General features: G+C 33.1%; 1 protein-coding gene across 1 annotated transcript in view; it reads left to right on the top strand.

Moving 5' to 3' along the window:
* TfAP-2 (transcription factor AP-2) overlaps positions 1–9,320 on the top strand; it is a 116,890-nt gene extending 107,570 nt beyond the window's left edge. Inside the window, exons 7-9 of the mRNA XM_089648980.1 lie at positions 7,355–7,473; positions 8,432–8,751; positions 9,102–9,320. Coding sequence (XP_089505106.1) covers positions 7,355–7,473; positions 8,432–8,751; positions 9,102–9,209 — 547 coding nt within the window. The 3' untranslated portion in view covers positions 9,210–9,320. The remainder of the gene's footprint in view (positions 1–7,354; positions 7,474–8,431; positions 8,752–9,101) is intronic.
* The last annotated feature ends 6,851 nt before the right edge of the window (positions 9,321–16,171 follow it).

Genomic DNA, 16,171 nt, shown 5'->3' with positions numbered 1-16,171 from the left:
AATATATAAAAATAAAGTACTCAAAATTAGCAAAAATATATCGGGGCAATGCAACGTTCAGATTAATGGAATAAATAGTCGTTTGAAAGTGATTTAAAAATATATATACGTAACAGCACAAAACTAATCGAATACTCTATGATTAATTCTACAAATCGAAAGGTTTCGATTCCGTTAATGATTGATCACTCGAAATGAATGCTTCGATTATGTCTATCACTGCTATTGAACCATAATATGTATCACTTCTTCGTTTGATAGGTACCATCGTTATACTTATATCTGCAAAGATGTGCAACCTCTCGATACACATATCCAAGCTAATGGTATTTAGATTTATTAATCGGCAATGGACATTATATCAAACAGTGCAGCGGTAATAGCTTATTGATTGGCAGACTTCCATCATGTTTGCTCATTGGATATACCTACCTACAGCGCAGCCGACGGCAGCCATCTTTGATCATACGTCAAATTTCCCGCGCGGCATCGGCTGTCGACAAAAAGATCCGTATTAGAACACGGAATAATAATGTGGCGTGTGGCAATAAACTTTGATTAGGAAGGTAGGTACCTGACGAATATCGGTGATGTATTATTATTTTGTAGTTTTGTTCATGAAAAATATTCAGGTTGAAATAATATACCTACCTATTATGATTAATACATTTCGATCATTCGCATACTTTAAATGAACAAAAATAGGTGGAAGGACAAGGGCAGTGGGGGAATATATTAATATGTCCGTCACTCCTGGACACTGATCCCTAGATTCCTACCCAACCCTCGTACATTTTAACTTCCCAGAACTTCCTCTCCTTTCCTTCCTTAACAAACCCTCCACACAGCATCCAATTAATTCAGTATCAGTCGAGTAAGCACCGCAGTTCAGTAAGAAAATGCTTTATTTTTAGTTTTTCCTTAGTGGGTACGTACTTACAGGTTCCCATTTGATAAATTTCATCCGTGTGCAAATGCGCTTTGTCAGAACATCAATGCTAGTTGGGAGCTCCATCCATTGAAATTATACTGGAAGAACAAACTTAACTTTCCCACCACATATCAATGTTCTAAAGATTTATCAAATTAACAAAATGGGGTCTCTTTTATTGATGCAGTATGACACAACTCACCTCATTCTGGTCGAATTGAATGCCTTTCTCACCGCTCTCCGCTATAAAAGTTCCTTTATATGATCGCAACCGTTAATAAAAAGATTATATTATTATGCGTGTTCATTTTCCTGTGGACACTACTAGATGTAAACCCGTGGGGTAAAACGTACTAAGTAGGTACCTAACTGGACTGACCATAGAGAAATCGTAAGCGGTCGCTAAACGGGTTGTGAAATCAAAAAAATGGAGCTAAAAAACCTTGGACGGAGCAATTCAAAAACGATTTGAAGCCGCGGGGCGAGGGAGGAGATGTGTAAAAAATGACAAAACCTACTTAAAATTTTTAACGATGTATCCCATTTATTATCTCATCAAATACCCCAAATATTGATAATCCGTTCTAACTACGTTATCAACACAAACAGTTCATCGTGAACCACCCCCCATATAAATCTGTTCAAAAGTTAGTCATACAAGATGGCTACCAGGCAATTTTTATTTATTATTAATTTTCGGGAAATCGACAGTTTACATTTATTTCAGTTTGCACATAAGTATTATATAGCTAAAATAAAACTAATTTTTGATTTCGTCCTTGTGACTTTACCTCTACTGAGACAGCATAATAAGGAATAAGTCATTTAAATTTGTAAGAAAGGAATATGAATTCAATAATTTATACAAAACAAAAGATTATATCAAATCATAATCGAAATATAGACAATAGAGACATAACATTATTCACAAACCATCAGAGAAATATTCTTTTATGGACCTCTTGTATTTGGTAAGTTTCGCAACTGAAAATATCCACCTTGGATAATACGCCATTGTAATTATTGCATAGTCTGTTCAGGCAAGAATTCTGATTAGAGTTCGTTTTCCCCTCACCATATATTTGGCTTCAATTCCATTCATACAAATCACACTAATGCTTGGTCCAAGGTTCTTAAGGTTCACACTAAACGGGTTGTGAAATCAAAACAAACTTCCTAAACAGCCTCTGTACCTTTATATCTGCCCTTTACCTACTCTGTGAACTAATTCATGGATAATGTTTTAATTGGGGCCATAAATTAGACAATAAACTGTGATCAAATAATATCAAAAGTTTTAAGATCCCCAATACGTTCAATACATTTTTGGGCTAAGGTCATTAATGTTGGGTAGTACCTACCTGCCTGTGAGGGTTGGTCACTAAACACGTCTAAAGCAAATTCAAGCAATGTTTTGATTCTGAATGGTTGTCTTTCACCAGGGCTTATACTGAGTAAATAAATAAATAAAAATTGTTTTAGATTTTTTTTCCTTACTATTTTACAAAACAACCCTTTGAGGCTTAAAAATAATAATAAAAAAATAGAAAAAAATTGATTTATTAACCAAAAAAAAATTACACACAAAAATTCTAATAATAATTGGTGTTAACAAGCATAAAATATGACCTATATGTGAAATCTAAAGTGCAGTGTTGAAAGGGTTAAGAGGAGAATTCGCCACATTTTTAAGGGGGTTGCCAGAGTAAGTGAAGGGTTTGCCAGGGGGGTGTACAATTTATTTTTATTTTTTAAAGGAATTCACAAGGGATGTAAGTTATTTATATTCAAGATTATTAAAACCGTTAAAATATTCTACGTAAAACATATGCACCAATTTTATTATTCTAAACGATGAAATAATAACTTTCCGAGTTATTCAGCCTAAAACATCTGAGATATTAAATAATTAAAATATACCCCTCGGAAATATTCGTTTTCTAGGCCTGCTAAGCCAAATTCGACCGTACGTCCTTCCTATAGGCCCGAGGCACGCGTCGCACAGTTTTTTACACGCCTTCTCACTTACGACGTTAAGATTCCAACATTATTTTAGATTATTGTGTCGTCTTAATTAAAATTAACTTGCATTGCATTATACAGGGTTTTCCAATAAGAGGTGTTATTTTGAATAGCCCGCTATTTCGGTAGATGTTACTTTTAAAGCTGTCATTTTTGACATTTGACAAGTAGAAACTACGCCATTAATAAAAATGGAACAATACACGCTTTTCAACGCATTGAAATTATTAAAATTCACTTGAGTGAATCAAATGCAAATCATCTTGAGTGATGAGGCCCATTTCCACCTCGGTGGCTTCGTCAAAAAGCAAAATTGTCGCATCTGGGGCTCGGAAAACCCAAGAGTTATTGTTGATTAGCCTCTCTATCTTCAAAGTGTGGCTTTTTGGTGCGTTTTATGATCTGGCGGAGTCATTGGACCTTACTTTTTCGAAAATGAGGCTGGAGCAACAGTTACAGTGAATGTATTGCGCTATCGAGAGATGATTAATGATTTTTCATGGCCGGAATTGGATGGTTTTGATCTGGACAACGTTTACTTTCAACAAGACGGCGCTACGTGCCACACAAGCAACGAAACCATTGATCTTTTACGGGAAAAGTTTCTTTGAATATCAAAATAACACCTCTTATTGGAAAACCCTATATTATACCGCCACGCATTAGTCAGAGTTTTCGATCTACACAACCTAACCATAAAACTTTTGTTAATCTTCATCATAGAATATAATTAAATATCTGATATCTAAAACGGATATCATAATCACCACATTCAAATCCAATGGGCCAGCTATTCTGGTACCCACTCCGTTTTATTGTGACAGTAAAATTAAGCCATAAAACGTTTAAGTATAAAATTGTTTTAAACCAAACAACATCTTGCCCCGTATTCACAGTTTAGTTTATGACATGCAGTCCATACAACAGACAAGAGACCCCGGTTTTACCGTTATACAATTTAATCATTATTATTTTTATTTGTTACCAATTTTGTATGATACGATCAATAAATCTTTTTAAAGTGTCCAAAATACAATAAAGCATTTTTTAATCATTAGAGCGGTCTTATTTTGGTTGCCAAAAAAAAACTTTTAAAATACACAATATAGGTAGGTACCTACATACATCAAAATGGCGCTGATCGACGATTTAATGTTTATCAAATGTGAGAAGAGTTTGTTAACAACCTAATTTAGCAACTTGTTAACAAATAATGTATAGGATATTCGGGGGTAACGTGACTAACTTAGGAAGGTCACTCTATGGGTAGAAATTACAATTGTTTTTTTGACGTCAAGCATCTTTTGGCTCTCTCTTATTCTCAAGAAGGGATGATGCTCTTCCACTGAAACGGGGACACTTCACTCCTCGGCTCTTTCCACCGGTCGTCAAAACTCTAACTAACTAACTAACCATCACGCCGTTTCCCCGCAGGGGTAGGCAGAGAGGACGGACCGCCAAACAACTCGGTCTTGGCACACACTTCTTGCCTCATTCACATTCATACATCGTCTCATACATACTCTTCTATTATTCTGACTCTTGACATGGCCCGACTCGAGTATCTGATTCTCTTGATCGTGCCATGTCTTCCTCGGGCGTCCCCGACTTCTGCTACCATTCGGATTTGCATCATATATCCTCCTTACACTCCTATCTTCGCTCATTCGCTCTACATGCCCAAACCATCTAAGCGTCCCTTTCTTAATCTTACTCATTACGCTTACATCAGCCTTGCACTCTTTGCGGATCTCCACATTCCTCACACGATCAAACATGATTTTACCACACATACGCCTCAGGGATCTCATTTCAAGAGCATTCAATCTACTTTCATCCTATCTTTGCCAGTTCCATGCCTCACTTCCATACATCAAGGTAGGTACCAGCACTCCATTGTGGACTGCTAACTTCGCTTCTTTGGACAATTTTTTGTTAGCGCCAACAGCGTTCAGTCCTCCATTAACGTAATTACCTGCATTTACCCTTCTTTCAATATCTCTGTCAGCCTTCCCATCTCTATAGAACTTACTTCCTAAATACACAAACTCATCCACCTGCTCCGAGTATTCCTCCTCTGTGCGATATATTGGGATCTATTCTAAATGATGACGAATTTTTTATTTGGAATTTATTTATTTATAATAAAATAATTATATTACCATAAAAAATATACTTGTTTCCTTTCATTTTACTTCATTTAATAAAAGTCAGTTTCGATGTTTCATATATGCAGGGCGTCCCGTGGTACAAAAATGTTTTTCCATAGAATCAATTCAATTTATTCAATCTGAAAAATTCTTTAAAACGTTGCAATTTGTAAAAAAGTTACTTTTTTTTTAACTTTTACTATCACGTATAATCATCTCACAAAGTTAGTGCAATTTACCCCCGGACATGCTGTATTTTATTTGAAGTAATTAAATTGGGTTGGTTTGTTACAAACTCTCGTCACATTTGATATCCATTAAATCCATTTTGATTTTTTTTATTTTTTTTTAAATATTAACAATTTCACAAAAAAATCAAACCGTTCTATCTATATTCTGTATTATTGTCTATTACATTGTTTATTATATTATTGTCTATTATATGCCTGTTACAAAGACAGATTAGAATTGCTCAAAGATATATTAATTTTATTGCCCCTAAAATCTAGTACTTATCAGAGATGTGCTTTATTTCAAATAAATCCATTTCAAATGGAAATGCAAAATGGGTATTTTCCATTTTGCATTTTAAATGCTTTTCTAAAAACCATTTCTCAATGCATTTTCCATTTTAAATGCTTTTTTGCAACATTCTTCCTACTATCTCCACTCATCTTTTTTTCATAAGCCCCAAACATCAGTCGGTCCTCAACCTCGCTATGAGAGATAATTTACATTTGTCAAGTTGCTCCCTGGTAGGAGCCCTGGCAATTGAGTGATACCATTACAAAAAATACTGATTCAAACACTGAACATGGGGCCATGACGCTGTAATATTAAATGTTAGATAGCAGTTTCTATGTTTTTACGTTGGCAACATTAGTCGCGCGAAAATTTTTTGTGGTTTCATAATCTGTAGTCGTGGTGTTTTTGGATTTACCATCATGTAATATGTTTGTTCTACATTGATGTCCATTATTAAATGACAAAATTGTTTAAAAATTCTATAATTATTTTGATTGTTTGACCTGAGAAACCATTTTGCATTTTCAATGCATTTTGAAAATAGGTATTTTGCATTTTGCATTTGAAATGCTTTTCTAAAAACCATTTTGCATTTTGCATTTTCAAATGGAAAAGTTTTGACCCATTTCCATTTTGCATTTCAAATGGTTTTGGGTACCCATTTTGCACATCTCTGCTACTTATTAAATTATACAAAAATATTCCAAATCATGGTTAAAATCACTGAAATAGATATGTTTTGAAGTCTTCATGAAGTCTCAACAGTCATCCATCTTTTTATTTGTTGTTTAAATTTTGTCTAGTTTGTTTTTCGTGTTATATCTTTTTTCATAAAAAACTAAGACTTTGTGTAATACCTACTTAATATTTTATATATAATTTAAAAATCTTTAATCATAGAATAGTGTTAAAAATTATAATAGTATTTACCCACGCACAGTGGATTAAAATAAACAAATTTGAAACAACTATCTCCCCTAAAAACCGATTATCAATCGTCTCAGATTTTGAACAAATTAAAAATGTACTAAATAAATTGAAATTAAATTAACTGTCCGAAGGAAAGCATTCCCAATTGGGTGTGTTGTGAAGTTGAAGGGAGTAAGGTGGTGAATAAGGGTAATGGACAACCCTCTTTTATAGTCCTTCTCGCTCTCTCATACCGTCTCTTTCATACTAGATATCAGTCGTACATTTAAAAATAATATGTGTTAATCCATAATATATTATTGATATAATCAATACGAAGCTGAAAATATTCTACTTTGTAGCGGCTTTTTACATTAATTTTAAATACTTAATCCCCTTCAGATCGTAAAAAATGTACCAAAGTAGATTGGAATAATATATTCGTAAAACATTAGTACTTTTTTTATTACACAACACGTATTAAAATTCATTGATAGCTTCAAACATGTTTCCGCTGCAAATCAAATCTGGTTTTATTAATTGTTTGTTTTATTAGTGCATTTTTGTTGTGGATTGGAAAGACTTTTAATTAAACGCTGGAATCGTAAATTTATTTGAAGCTTTCACTAATTTATAAATATATATTTTTGACTGACCCACCTTGCAGAACTCAAAATACCAATTCGTAAACGTAAAAGCCATATTCCATTCACCCTCATCATTGTGTTCTTTTCGTGCCTTCTCTCCCATCATAATTTTGTTTTTATCTTATTTGACCGTTCAACCATCTAATTTTGTATTTTTCTATGCTTTTCAGAGCGAAGAGTAAAAATGGCGGCAGATTACTAAGAGAAAAGCTGGAAAAGATCGGCCTGAACCTGCCGGCAGGAAGAAGGAAAGCGGCCAACGTCACACTTCTTACTTCGTTAGTTGAAGGTAAATATTATAATTTTTAAGGCATATTTTATAAATAGATTCGCACTACTAATCACAATACAAAACATTTTTCTCCTGTTCGAAAATTGTTGTTATTCATTATTCATATCAATATATGAAGCGAGACTGTTAGATTTGGCACCTTTTCAAATTTAATATGTGCAACAAAATGTGGGAGGAATGCAGATCCTATGTATCGCGTACGAAGTTTCAAAACCCTATAACTCAGTTAATAGTGCCGACCCCCACCTAATTCCCCAGCCCTAAATTAGTCTAAATCAAGTTCAATTTCGGTTATACTCCCATAAACCGAATTTTACCCTCAGATCGCGAAGTGCAATTTATTAAACTTTGATCGGCTGTATCTCCCTCAATTTATTCTTCCGCGCCTTAATTCTTTTTTTAATGAATTTCTACACACTTTTTTCATCTATAAAGTGCATTTCACCCCAAAATGTTACTGTAGGATAGGAAATAAAAACCCATATTTTTTGTTGAGTAATTACATTGTTTTCAATGTTTTGATGTTGTAACATAATAAAAGCTGTAACTTGGCAATGTGTGTAGGCAGTAGGCACTAAGTAAAGCATCAAACTACTCTGTATTTAATGTACAGAAAAATCATTCTAGTATTTCTTGCGTTAGCAGGTTAAAAAGTGTGTATTTTTTAGTGCTGACCGATTTCGTTGTATCATTTAGGTAGGCGACACATTACGCTACACGCATCACGGCTTGGCCTATTTCAGCATATCGCTCGCCATACACCACTACCGATGGGAATTTATGGTCAAGCCACGAAAATATAGCGTGGTCTGTCACGGGCTTTATTAGCAATTATTACCAGACACCTAAACCAGTCTCCTGCACTCCTCACGGTCCCGCGCTGCACGGACAGTCCAGATATATATATATATATATATTCTATTCTTTAATAATTAAACATTCTGTCTTATTCCAGCTGAAGCAGTCCACCTAGCCCGCGATTTCGGCTACGTGTGCGAGACGGAGTTTCCCGCGCGCCAGGTGGCGGAGCACCTGTGTCGCCAGCACGCCACCACGGAGCCCCACGGGGCCCCCCGCCGCCGCGAGCTTCTGCTGGCCGCGCGCATGGTCACCAAGGAGCTGATGGACCTGCTCAACCAGGACCGCAGCCCGCTGTGCAACACGCGGCCCCCGCACCTGCTGGACCCGGCCGTGCAGAGGCACCTCACGCATTTTAGTCTCATCTCGCACGGGTTCGGGGGGCCGGCGATCGTGGCGGCTCTGACGGCGATACAGGTAACTAATTTCATCAAACTAATCGCACTATCTTCTCCTCGTATTTCCGTTTCTACTTAGATAATAAATTGTCCTAAACCTTAAAATTAAAGACTTTTTCGCTGTCTTCCGTGTAAACTGGAATCGTAATTTTTAGATTAAGGATAATTCCTTATACCAGCAGAAACAGAAACGCCTCGCTGGTCTGCCCAAGAGGTTTTGAGAACGATTTTGAAATAATATGTAGGTATACTAGATATTCCAATGGTAACCTTAGCAAAGTATTCTGTTTTGATGCATGATATCCAACATGCATATTTAGGGTGTAAAATATCATAATTAATTAATAATCTGTGTTTTCTTTCTTCCAGAATTTCCTAAACGAATCCCTGAAGCACATGGACAAGCTGTATCCGGGCAGCGGGATGGTGTCGTCTTCCTTAGATAAAGGCAAGATGGATCAGGACATCAAGAAGTAACGGAAGGCTGGAGGACCTAGCCTCAGGGGTGGCCGCAGAACTTCCGCGAGTTGGCAGCACCTTCACCGTATATACTTGTGCAAGTAGTGCCACCTGACAAAACTAAAGCAAGTGGCGCCGTGTGGCATAAAAATAATGCAAGTGGCGCCATCTGGCATAAAACTAATGCAAGCGGTGGCATGTGACATAAAACCAATGAAAACGGCGATGAAACTTATGCAAATTACGACATTTGACATAAAACTAATGTACGTGGCGCCATTGGATATAAAATACATATTATCTTGGTGTCAACTGATGCAGTTCTTGCCTGTGCAAAGGGGTGCGAATAAACATAAACCAAATGTGCGTCAACTTTCACTAAAAACAGATATATTTGTAAGCAAGCATAAGAGAGGTGGTGCCATCTTTAATAAAGCAGAAGAAGAGTGGTGCCAACTGACAAAAAATGTGAAAACTGGTGCCATAAAACATATCATTATAATGAAAAAAACGCCAAAACCGTGTTAACAAGGACATAATTAAATAATAATGTTGATTTGCGAGCTCTCGGCTGTGGTTGTCAAACAGAATTTGGATACTAAAAAATTAATATGTTCTGTTGTTGGCTTAGGCCCGGTATATCAGTAATTATTAGTAATGGTATCACTAGGCTTATCTTGTCAGGGTTTCTAGTATAGAACAACTTAACGAACGTAAATATCTCTCAAGAGCAACTGATATGCCGGCCCATAAAGAGAAAAATCTTACGCAAAGTGCAATTAAAATACTCATACTTTAAACATATTTATAATAATTAAGATAAGATTGTTTGTTTTGTGTATATTAGCCAATTAATGAAGTTACTATCTTTGACACACATTAATAGGTACAAAAAATAATTATTTGAATTCATATTTCAAGAACGCCAAACTCTGTAACCCTTTGAGACCCAATGTTCATCGGAATTTCTACCGTCTTATAACATATTTCTCTTGAACACTTTAAGTATCTAAGTTTCTCAAAAAATATATATTGTTTTTGAAGATAATATCGATATATTTGTAGAGCCGAAACGGTAATTTTATGAAATACCCTTATTAAAAAAAATCGCAAAGTAGTCTCCGAGAATTATCTAAAATTCTGTTCTGTTATTTAACTCGTTATAAGTATGAAAAAATTCACAACATTTTTATAAATGCAAATTAGTCTTATGTCCAGAGATTTTTGCTATATTTTAAACGAGTCGTTTTTTAATAAATATTTTCACAATTTATTATTTTTTTTAATATTATTACTATCCCTTTCAAACTATCTTCTTTTTGAACACTTAATAAGGAGCCTTAACTCAAATATAATCTAATTAGTGAGTATTAAACTGGCATTAAAAATGTTTTTTTCACCAAAAATTTACAAACAATTCTCTGGGTGTTAACATTTTTTTTAATAATCATTAAGGTCTCAAAGGGATTAAAATATATGATAAATAAAAATATATTTTTAAAAATTCATTTTTCATCCCAACAAAAATATATAAATATAATATATTTCACATGTTATTTTTAGGCCGTGTTGTTCGTCAAATCACAAAGAAAAAAAAACTTCAATTGTACAAAGTTTGTGTAAGCTAAACGGATATTTTTAATACATTCATAATTTTCTGATTTTATTTAGGTTTATTTAATGAGACATCTAAATCTTGTACAATTAATAGTCAAAAAAATTGTATATAATATTATAAAATAACTTTGCAAAATCTTCAAGTACCTATGTGCCAAGTTTTTTTGTATTTTGTGTTTATTGAGATTGTGTATATTATTCCGTGTAATGTGTAATTTATTCATATGGATTCAAAACAAATACCTACGCTTATACATATTTTGAAAACTGATGTATTTTTATCGTGGAATTTTTTTTAACTATCTTTATAATTTCATGTATATTAAAGAAAGACAAAACTATAACGGAAGTAACTTATTTTTATTTCTCTCGTGAATATTCTAATATAAAGCAGAAATTTTATTTACTCATTTTTCGGTAGAAATAAAATCCAATCATCTGTGTAGGTACATTTTTTTTAAATCGTTAAGACAATGTTCCATTTTTAAATACGCAAGGGAAAAATGTTTTTAATATTTTTTTAAACTTTAAAGTCTGGACTGTATTCTAATTTTTAAAATAAGAATGGAATAGGTTTGAAAATTCAAATTCATCTGTTCAACAAACCACAAATAAACCGTTTTTTAAATGTATTCTGAGAAGTCCCAACACACCCAGACAGTGGGCTTATATTTCATATCTATGATATTCCAATTGTGTGTGTTGTTCTGAATGAAGTGGGATGGGAAAGAAGAGTGTGAAATGAAAGATTGAAAAATAGCTGGTTATTCAGATATGGACACTAAAGATGGCTAAAGCCATTTCAAACAAAATTTCGGTATTGCTTATGGTCTTTCACCAGGACATTATAAAATAACTTTGATTGTGATTTTCAAAAAACTACTTATTTGATTTCTTATCATAAACTATAATATTGTGTTAAAAGTTGCAAAGAAATAATATGATATTTTTTTGATTATTTAAAATTTTGATTTATTTTTCAACTACCTATATAATGTACCTACGTATTTACCAGAACTTTGCCATATTTTATTAACATTTTGAGAAACTATGGTATTTTTTTACAACTTGTATAACTGATATCCTAGAAACGTTTTTTTAAATAACGTTTTCATGGTCGAATACATTTTTAAAAAAGTTTTTTTTTGTCAATGACAATGATGGACGGGTTGTTTCGGAGAATTTGAACAATTCATCAAATTTCAAAGTTCATTTTCGGGTTCTGTGAAAGTCCTATTCAAGTTCTGTTATTATATCATTGTAGGCTAGTTGCTTGACAAAACTGAAATAAAAACAGAACTTGAAAAAATCATTCACAGAACTTGAAAATGAACTTTGAAATTTGATGAATTGTTCAAATTTTCCGAAACAACCCGTCCTAAAACTTGTCAATCTCTCCTACAGCTAATTATATTTTGAAATAATGCCAATTTTTAAATAACAATAAAGTAGGTTTATACTTACTGTTATTAAATGATACAAAGATGTTTCAACATGCAATGATTTTAAAAAGGTGTTTAGGTAAATAGTTTTAAATTAAAATCCAATTCCAGCTCAATTAGAAATGCGTCAATGTGTAGGTTATTTGTCATATAATATATGTGTGATGGTTTTCTGTCTTTTACAATAATTAATTGTGATAATTTAATATTTATGTTTATAATACTATTCAACTTCACATTTCTTCATATATTTATCTATGGTTTTCCATTGTAAATTGTTTTCATTTTATTTTCAATATATATTATAACGAACAATTTGTGCCAAATAAACTATATTTTTGTAAAATATTAGTTACTACCTGGCAACACTATTGAAATCTATTTTTCTTAACTGGGGCTTAAACAAATGTAACAAACAATATGGCGTCTTAATTTTCTCAGAAGTTAAAAGCAACGTGCATTATAATCTACGCGTTCATAGATATCGTTAATTTAATTATTATATTAAAATACACGTTCTGCAAGTTATGCTTTGAAATATTAAGACGAAAAATTTGTTTGCGCCCGTATATCCGCAATATGAATATGAATCAATTATTCAAAGCAAACAAATAATTTTTCTTAATATTGTAAAGCAAACAGATAATTTGTCTTAATATTGTAAAGCAAACAAATAACATTTCTTAATATTGTAAAGCAAAAAAATAATGTGTCTCAATATTGAAAAGCAAACAGTTAATTTGTCTTAATATTGTAAAGCCTTGCAAAATTGTATTTTAATCAAATTAATTAATTAACGCTATCTATGAAAGCGTTAATTATAACTTACGTTGCATTTAACTTTAATCAAAGCTTCTAGCATCACATTTGAAAAACGTAGAGCTTAAAACTTTTTAAAACTTACAAAAACAAATTTCTATTTCGTAGTATGGATGAATTTTAATTATTTATTTATGCATGATTTAATGTGTTCATATCTTACATAGAATGAAGTGTGATTTACAAATCAATCAATTCATATTTTTACAAATTTACTCCAATTTACTGTAAATAAAACAAGGTGTTGAATTCGTATTTAAGGATATACTTAAAATAATTCATGATCTGCGCTTTCATAGATGGCGTTATATTAATTATTTTAGTAGAAAAACATGTTAAAATTTTAAAACATCAAGATGAATTATTTGTTTACGCCCATATACACGCAATATGAATATGAATAGTTTTGTCCGTAAAAAACTAAAATCTTTCAAAAAAGGAATACAAAAACAATATTGGATTTTCATGCCTTTCTTGAAAAAATTGAGTTTGTATATGGACAAAAATATGTATTCGTATTTATATTGCGTGTGTACTGGCGCAAACAAATAATTTATCTTAATTTTTTACAGCATACCTTGCAAAAGAGTTTTTTCCTAAAATAATTAAATTAGTGCCATCTATGAAGGATCACCACTGTCAATACATATTGTCACACTTCAACAAGTTTGTAATGTTCCTTCACACACGGAGAAAACCAACTGATATAAAATATTGCTAATGTATTAAGAATCTCTTCAAATTATTCGTAATCCGGTTAAAAACAGGCCTTTAACGAATGAATTGACAGTTTTCCTAATAAACTTTCAGTAAAACACGAATGTGTGACGTCGAAAAACGTGTTCAATAAAATACTAATATTTTCGCATTTCATCATTGTATATTATCAGGTTTAAAACGTGTTTCGATATATTATGAATTTATGAACAGTTTATTAGCAAACGGCCTCTTATCTCGTTTTTAACAGGATTTTAATAAATCAGCAATACTCGTTTCTCTCCGTGGCAAAGAGAGTTTGCTCACAAAAGTATTATTTACTCTCTAATTTATAATGTAGATATTATACTTGTGTAATCTTATGAAATCTCTTCCATTCAATAAATACTCTATACATATTATATTATATATTAAAAAAATATTCTTTTAGACTTGTAGGTTTACCAATTAATTTAGATATATAGCGGGTAAGAGTATTTTACGTAATAAGGATTATATAGTTTTTATTCAATTATTATTATTATTATTACTGGGGTATTTTTAAATGTATGTATAAAAGATAATTGCCATTTTATTGCCATATTTTTTTTTATAAAATGTTATTTTCAAAACATATCCATTCTTGTGAATCTTTATTTGAATGTGCTGCAGATCGTTGTCTGTCCGCCGAGTGTTCTCTATTTGTTTCACATTACATTAAATAAAAAAAAGTTGATTATAACAATATTGATTTCTTATTTACATATCACATCTATGCACAAAACAAAAAAGCACACAACGCAAGAAGAACGGAAGAAATATGGAGAGAGACAAAGATATTTGACACAGAAATGTAGAAAAATGAGTGCGCTGCGGTTCCCAAGAACCTTGCGTCCGGCGCTGACTTTCTAAGGCGCCAAGGAGCCAGGGAACCAAAAAGCTGATAATACCTAACAATTCTACGTATACAGGGGCGTTGCCAGTTTTCAAGTTAGGGGGGGCAGCTAAAATTTTGTATAGAGCTTATAGGGAAGGAATTTGGTGATCTGGTAAGGAGACAATGAAAGAGAATGACTGTGTTTTGTCACAGCGTTTATTTTGCGTCAGTAGAGTTGCGCAGTTGCGAGCAGTAGCAGCGCTCGCAGCTTGGTCACTCATAAAACTGCTAATTGATGACTGACTAAGTACATCTTGATGTGCCTCATTATATAGCCCCCCCCCCCCCCCCCCCCCGAGCTTTCCAGAATATTCTCGTAGCATCGCTACAGGAACAATGAAGTAGTCAGAATAAACTAGAAATGTTTACATACTGAAATGTACCCGTCGTTGCGCGGGGTTATGAACAGGGCCGGCTTAAGCTGTGAAAAGGCCAGTAGGCTTACTAAGTTCGGCAGCCCCCTTTGAAACCGTCAACCTACAGAAAAACGCCAAACCACATTTTATCCATAATTTTGTTGAAAGGGTTCGTGTGTCTCATGTGTTTGAAGTCTGTGGAACTATGGCGTCCCCAACTGGAGTAAGTGATGAGAGCGAAAATAGTTACAACTCTCACAATGACACGGCAAAGCGTCACAGGCGAAAATTTTTCCATGGCATCCCCCAGGGGTAGATATTTGGTGTGGGTGAAGGGAGTGGAATACGAATTATTATTTATTTATTGTTTAGGAACATTTACAGACTATTAGATGAAAAAAAATTCATTAGATAAGCGCTGCAAAAAAACGTATATGTCAACAGTCCACTTAAAAATGTTCACATCATGCACAGTTTGTGTCATTATACACTATGTACTAACAAAAAAATATAAACAGCAAAACGTGAGCAAAGGCAAAAAAGAGATATCAAAAACAAAAAAAACAGATAAATATATGATCCAAAAAACAAAAGCAACAAAAATAAAACAGAAAACAAATAGAGTAAATAAAAAAAAACAAACAAACATTCACAATCTATTGCTAAATTGCTTTTTAAAATAAGCGAGACTATTTGCATATATATCTATGTAGTTATACTCAATAGAATTGTACAGACGACACATTCTAGAATTCTAGACAATGGATTGAAGTATGCAATATTGTTCTTAAATAATTCTAGATGGAATATATTCTGACTCCTTAGATTACGTCTATTAGGAACTTTAATAAGAATATTGCTCAGACAATGAGTTGTTTCAAGCTTGTCATGAATAATTTTGTGTAGACATATTAAGTCAGCAAATTGTCTTCTTTTATCCAGTGTCGTAAAGTTAAAGTATTGGAGTCGTTCCTCGTAAGACTGCAGTACGGCACTTAGTCCAAGTTTAAATGATAACAATCTTAGATTTTTTTTGTACAGTTTCAATAGTTTTTGAATATTTCAAGTAGTGTGGGTTCCAGATAACACTACCATATTCCAATTTGCTTCTGA

This window comes from Hesperophylax consimilis, chromosome 28 (assembly GCF_061612785.1).
Source record: "Hesperophylax consimilis isolate HC1 chromosome 28, BYU_Hcon_1.0, whole genome shotgun sequence".
Classification (NCBI taxonomy): Eukaryota; Metazoa; Arthropoda; class Insecta; order Trichoptera; family Limnephilidae; genus Hesperophylax; species Hesperophylax consimilis.
This window is presented reverse-complemented; position numbering and strand designations above follow the sequence as displayed.